The sequence below is a fragment of the Phoenix dactylifera genome, chromosome 1, assembly GCF_051530095.1.
Source record: "Phoenix dactylifera cultivar Ajwa chromosome 1, Ajwa_hap1_PhDact_Kaust_v1.1, whole genome shotgun sequence".
In the NCBI taxonomy this organism is placed as follows: Eukaryota; Viridiplantae; Streptophyta; class Magnoliopsida; order Arecales; family Arecaceae; genus Phoenix; species Phoenix dactylifera.
The window spans coordinates 69940129-69946780 of record NC_143190.1 but is presented as its reverse complement, the minus strand read 5'-3'; the positions used below and the strand labels follow the sequence as shown (position 1 = coordinate 69946780).

At 37.0% G+C, this 6652-nt stretch overlaps 1 protein-coding gene across 3 annotated transcripts; it reads right to left on the bottom strand.

Moving 5' to 3' along the window:
• Positions 1 to 770: 770 nt before the first annotated feature.
• Positions 771 to 5222, bottom strand: LOC103697637 (uncharacterized). Of its 3 annotated transcripts, none has more exons than XM_088711389.2 (3): positions 5022 to 5222; positions 3224 to 3872; positions 771 to 2367 (listed from the first exon to the last, which is right to left on the bottom strand). In XM_088711389.2, exons 2-3 carry the CDS (start codon positions 3784 to 3786, stop codon positions 2364 to 2366), a joined length of 567 nt encoding a protein of 188 aa, XP_088567515.1. In that variant the 5' UTR covers positions 3787 to 3872; positions 5022 to 5222; the 3' UTR covers positions 771 to 2363. The 3 variants fall into 3 exon arrangements, with proteins under 3 accessions (XP_088567515.1, XP_008777766.1, XP_038976193.1); XM_008779544.6 differs by having other exon boundaries at positions 771 to 1262; positions 5022 to 5171; XM_039120265.3 differs by having other exon boundaries at positions 771 to 1262; positions 3224 to 3829; positions 5022 to 5158.
• Between the last annotated feature and the right edge of the window lie 1430 nt (positions 5223 to 6652).

Here is a 6652-nt window from a genome sequence, read left to right as displayed (position 1 = left end):
CTGGCAGAAACAAGTGCTGGTTGGATTTTCTTTCCTCTTTGTGGCCAGTTCAGGTTTTGGCACCTATCCTGGGAATTGGATCAACCCAAGGTAGCTTCAGAAATGTGTTCTGGTGATCTATGAGATGAAATTATGTCTCATTCACCTTCGGAAAAATATGTTTTCCAATTCAAAATTTTCTCTCCAGATACACTAACTGAGATCACTCTTCTGATTATTGTGCTAGTTGAGAATGACATCGCAATATCAAGGAACAGAGAGGATTGTTTTTCATGGCTACATGAGATGTTGTGTCATGACAAGCATCAGCCGCAGCACAGAACTAAAAAATCTTATGATGAGTTTTCCTAGAAAAACCCTACCATTCTTTTCCAAACTGGGAACCATATGTCTATTCAGCTACAATTACATCTAAACCTTGGCACACATTTCTACCTGCATTTGTTTTCCAGTATCTTCTGCTATCCATTTAATCTGAACCGGCAAATTCAAGCATCAAACCGGAATCCTACTTATTCACTCGTATCAGACTTAATGGAAAATACGAGTTCTTAATTTAATATAAATCTTTCTTTAGGTATCCTTTAACAAAGGTTTGTTTAATCTGTATTCGCTGATTGTAACTGATGAATTCTTTGACCCCCCCCTTTTTCTCCTGACTTCCTCATCGAACTTAGACTGAAAAATTTTGCCAGCAAAACTCTGATTCAAACAATCATGGGGAAGCAAACAGTTGTGTGAAAACAAGAGCAGATCAATAACATCCATGGTGATGAAAAAAATGGTCAACAGACTAAGATGTAGTAAAACAAGTGAGCAAATAAAACATTATGTAGAAAAGATTAAAACTACAGAAGAACAAGATCCAAGGAGATAAATAAGCCCAGATTGACAAAATTGAAATCCTGAAAACAGATGCAGGAAATCTCAAACGTGGGCTGCAACAAAAGAAATGAAAAACAGAGTGAATAATCTCATGATTGTTGCCCCATGTTGTGATATCCTCCCTCCAAGCAATCAGTTCAAAGAATATCTCTGTAGTTGATAAAGGCGAGAATAGGCAACTTTACTGGAGAAAGTTGTAGAACCTTGCGAGCATCTGCCTCATCCCATAGCAATTGTTTAGTTGTCGGCGAAGAGAACCACTCATGCCTGCTTCTGTCCACTGATCCAGTTTGATAGAAGATAAAACCTACTGAATCACACACTCACATCTTCTAATACCATCACGTTCACATTCCTCATCTGATAAGCCATCATCACTGTGGGATTTAAAAATTTCATATTAGCAGCATATGTATCAGATTTAATTCAGGAGTCAGAATAGATGAATCTGTACATAGATTAATGACTTATAGTATGCAATACAAGCTAGCATAGAAATAACAAACCTTGTCATCTCTGTTATACTAATTGCTGTATGACTACGGGAATGTTTCCCTATAAAGACTGAATATCATAACAAGCCAATACCTGGATGCTTCCCATGGTGGGTCAGACACCCCAGAACCCCACACTGACAGATAATAAGCAACAGGTCCAGGCAACAAGGTGTTGGAACCAAGCATGCATTGAGAGTAGAATCAGGAAAAACCTCCTATATGAACATGTGCCAATCCATCATATACTGCCAACAGCCCATATTAGAATTTAATAATCTTTCCTAGGCAAACTTCAATTATTCCACCAATTGGTCCAATTCTTAATTGTCCTCTCAGCTTTTGACATGATCGAATACCTATGCCTCTTTAAAAGGGACCAATCACGCTCTCAGTTGCACGTGCAAACCATTCCACTGGTTCCCCACATCAGTATCACCATAACTCGTAGAATGAAAACAGAATGAGGGTGAAAATATTAGAGTTAAGACTGCAATTTCCCAACATTTGAACAGCTAAAGCATACAGTAGAAGACATCTACAGATATATGGCACCTCATAGATCATACCTAAGACATGCTTCACATAACCTCCTGTCAAAAGATCCATAGCCTACAAGGTAGTGCCAGGACTTTGCTTACACTTTTCATGTGTCATTGGTGAACCATAACCAACACTCCATCTGATTGGCATAAGCCTGTATGCATAGGATACTGGCATTATTGCTGACCAAGGCCATGGGTAACACTCATCATCAGACATCATTTCATTTTGCCACTCAGCATCTCTGTTCAGAATGACATAAATCTTACCCTTGGAAACTTATCCATGTACAGAACCCATGTAATGGGACTGCTGAATCCCACTTTACATGATCAGATTATCTCAACTAGATATCTAGATTCGCAATACTTCTATCCCCTCGTTGTGTCCTTTCTGCTTATGGAGATCCACAATCTCTTTGCCTAGTGATGTTCAAAGTTGCTACCTGGGCGATTGACATCCACTGAAACATCAGGGTTGATAGTGCACAATCATATAAAAGCACACATACATATATACATAATACATATATATAGGATATAAACAACTCAATTAAGCCTTGTCGGCTACATAAATCCTTTTCCTCCATTACGCTCGGTTTAGGGTCATATTTTTTGAAATATGTTGAGATATCAAGTCCTTTCTTACAAGTTTATCACGTGTGATTCTCAGCATTCCTCTACCCCTCTTTATTCCTTCTACATGTATCAAATCATTCCTTCATACTATAAATTCATATGGTATGAAAATATACATATACATGGACATAAATGTACAAATCATGTATGTGTATGGATCGATATGTACACACTAACATTTGTAAGAATAAATAATTGTGTGTTGGCACATATTAAATCAATAAATGCAAGCATGCATGAAAACGTGAATATCATATGTAAACATGCATATAACATATATAGGCACATAAAATTATGGATATGTATATCACAAAAGTTATGCATATGTATATGATTACAAATTTAGACTTTGTCAACATGGGATCAAATACAACTTACACATATAAAAGCATGACGCATAACCAAATGCATATTAAGTGTATAACACAATTATCTATCAGGTTTCAGTATTTTATATTTTGTAGACTATATAACATAAGTTTCAAAAAGATCAAAAAAATAATTCATTTAGTAAAGTTAACAAAAAGACAAATGCTATAAACAAGTCATACATGAATTGTCTCCTCCAGCCAATATATGATGCATAAACATGTTACAAGCAGCGTGAAATGTTAAAAGTTCCATTTAAAATTGTCTACTAATATTTAGGAACCAAACACATACCTGACTTCAAACTCTCTTATCTCAGCAAGCTCTTTTCCACATGCATCAGTCCACTGCACTTTCCTCCTTTCAACACAACAAGATGTATTTTTTGGCATCTCTTCCACAGATTCACGTGCACCATCAACTTCAGAAACCACTGCAGAATGGTCTGCAGAGGGCCTTTTCAGATTACTCTTGAGATAAGCATTTCTTCCGTTCCCATTAATACCATCATTAATTGCTAGCTTGCCATTATCAGAAGAAGACGAAGAAGAAGAAGAATCTGACAAAACTTCAGGCTGATGAGCAGGACCCACTTTAGGAGGAGATGGACCATCAATTCCTGCAGGTACACAACCAAAGCAGAGGAAGGAGGCACATCCACAAGAAGATTGGTTTTTCCTGGAAGCCAGTTGAAATTCTGTCGCAACTTCCTGCTCAACCAATTGATACTGATTCCACGGTGAAACTCTCATGGGCCTTTCTTCGTTTCTCCTGCCAAGGAGCAGAAGGGCAAGGCCTTTGCTATAGCCTAATGCTGAAGAAGAAAAAAATCCTCCTCCTTCCACAGCCAATAGCATTTCCACCGCTCACCCAGACCACATAAATTTAGTTTCTTCTAGCCTGCCAAATGGCAACTCCTGCTTTTATCCATCAATAATTCAAACTGCATGCAAGTTCACACACAAAACAAAATCAATTATGCTTCTATTGATCTATATATATATAGTTGAGAATATCACGCTTCCCATCTAAACAACATTCAACTATTTATTCCTCAGATTGTTTACTATATCACTGTGATTGTAAGAAGTGAGATTGTCAACAAGTTGATGCTGACAACCAATTCATCGCAGAGAGGAAATGATTTTGAGACTAGAGAACCAGTTGATTTGATACTCCCTTTCAATTGGGACAAACACAGCGTGAAATTAAGAACCCAACTTTTAGAATTTTGGTCAGTGGAATGGATCCCTGATCGCATTCCTTCTAATTATTTTTCTGTTTGAAACATTTCATTGGAAAAATTGATGCTTCAAATCTTCCTGTGAATTCAAATCCTTCCAATCCACTGTTCAAGTTCTGTAAACGTTGCTCGACATCAAAACCTTAAGTTGTGAGTCAACATTTAGATGACAAACATAATATAACATCAAATGAAAAGAGATCTTTACAGGTAATACATGGACATGCAAATGAATAGAAAACATACAGAAGAATTTATTACACAAATGATACCAAAAACGGGAAAAAAAAAATCTTTTACCCCGGAGCAAAGGGGAGCCTTTATTAATGAAAGGGCATCCGAACTCGAACTACAAAATCATTATTTAAGGGATAGAAATCGCTTATCCGGTCGAGAATCGGTAAGAGATTGGCGGCTTCACTCTCAAAATAAACATAAAAATTTTCAAGGCATTTCTCAAATCTTCGAGTCATGAGTAAAATTAAAATCCACGGATCAAAACAAAAGACCAAATGCGATCTCCGCTTCGACCAAAAGGGGAAAAGAAGAAATCTTTTTGAGGTAAACTGACACAAATTGATTTCTATTTCTTAAAAATATGCCTTAAAAAGGAACTGACCGTTATTAAATTCAAAAAAAAGAAAAAGAAAAAGGGCAAGAAAGAAATCGGCGATCGCAATGTCGAATAAAAGCGCATTCAGCTGATCTGCGGCACTCGTCGGAAACCCCAATCCCGTTCCCTCTTCTCTCACTTAAAACCCCGATCTGAGGCTTCTGCTAGCCCTTTTTCACTCCAAGATTTAGCCAATAATTTCTTGAAGAAAATGAGAAAATCGGAAGGCATCACACCTGGAAGATAAAAGCCGGATCCCACGAGATTGGCTGAGAAGATTCGGCGGCAACGATCTATTCGCAGAAGAAGTCGCGGCCTTCGCTGATTCGAGATCTCAGCGCCCGAAACCCAGCCCAGGAACGGGAAAAAAAGGAGAAAAAAGAAGGAAAGAGGAGGGCAGAAACGGCGTGTCGCTTTAAAGTGCGCTTCGGATCTGCGGGGAATTTGGTCACGTGCATCGCAACTTGTAAGAAGATTGATCCATGGGGGGTTATGTGTAAAAAAGTGTACATTTTGTCGGCAACTGGCGTGCCGAGATTTATTACTTAAACAAATCTTTCATACAAACCCCTTTATTATTCAATGGTACGAGCTATCGCAGCATTTGGCAGTATTCTATAGTGGGTGCTATGTAAAAATCCACTCATCCTCCCCATTGGCGAATTTTGGTTAAACAAAATTTATAAAACCAACGATGTGATGAATCTTTGAAGATAGTTCAAAGATGGACCAAGAAACAAATATTTTGAGTGCATGTAATGTCATGCATGATTGAAGAAGGTGATGAAACATCAAAAATTAGTGTGCCAAAGTGGATCGATTGTATAAGAAATATAAGTTATTGAATCAAGGAAAGCCACCAAATTCGATCGTATAATTTAGCTTGTTCATGTGCCTATTCGTTGTCCCAACCATAAACCAAACTATGCACCCCATATGGGTGGTTATTTTCAAGAGCTCGCCAAAGGCCACCATATGCTACTTGCAACCTAAAGCACCATGTATTTAGACCTAATAATGCTATGCCTATTACTTTCTTATCTATGGCGATAGAGTTTTCGTGTATCTCACTTGCACATAGATAAAAACAATTGGAATGTATGTAAAATGGAAGAGAGATAGTTTGGTTCGTAAATATAATTTATATATTCATCTAGAAGGATTATTGAACCTATCTTAAATTACTCTAGTTACTTTTGGTAAGTTTGAGCATTATCTAAGAGCATGAATCACCACATGATAAGCCTAATTGCATATCTAAACTTTTGAGTAACATAACTTTCTTGCACGTCATTCAATCAAAGTATCTTTTTTTAAAATAAGGTAATTATCGGGATCTATAACATTTGCATTGAACCCTAAAAGGGTTCAATTCATGCAGCAATCAAAGATATATGGGGATATTTGATTGTCCAAACATGCTAATCAAAATAATTTTTTTTTCCAAAAAAGATGTTGATTGGGTATCTTTCAATTTTGGAAAAGTTAGATAAAATAGCTAAAGGCAGAAGCCGATATCTATGAAAGTGCATCCTAGGTTCTTCGGTGTTTAGCATGCTAAATTTTTTTTTTTTTTGGAAAACCATGGCTGATTGCCTACATACCCGTTCACAAGGGGGATCAAGCCACACGTAGTTCTTTTTAAGTTTCAAAACGCAGCGAAAAAAAGAATCAAACAATTTAATTCATGCATGCTTACAAGATCAAATCTAGAAATCAGCACATTAAGAACACATAGGATTATGCCGGAATCGTTTAAACAATTATGCTAAAACTTTTATGCATGATTAACTATCAGATCTGAAACTTAAGAACTTTATTCCAATTAATCTCCGAATATCCATCGAATAGACTAATGCTAGATTAA

Excerpts from the sequence above, each read along its gene's own strand:
- LOC103697637 (XM_008779544.6), bottom strand. The coding sequence starts at position 3,786 with ATGCTATTGGCTGTGGAAGGAGGAGGATTTTTTTCTTCTTCAGCATTA. Across the intron at positions 1,263-3,223 it reads ATAAGAGAGTTTGAAGTCAG|TGATGATGGCTTATCAGATG; the intron begins GTATGTGTTTGG and ends TAAATCCCACAG.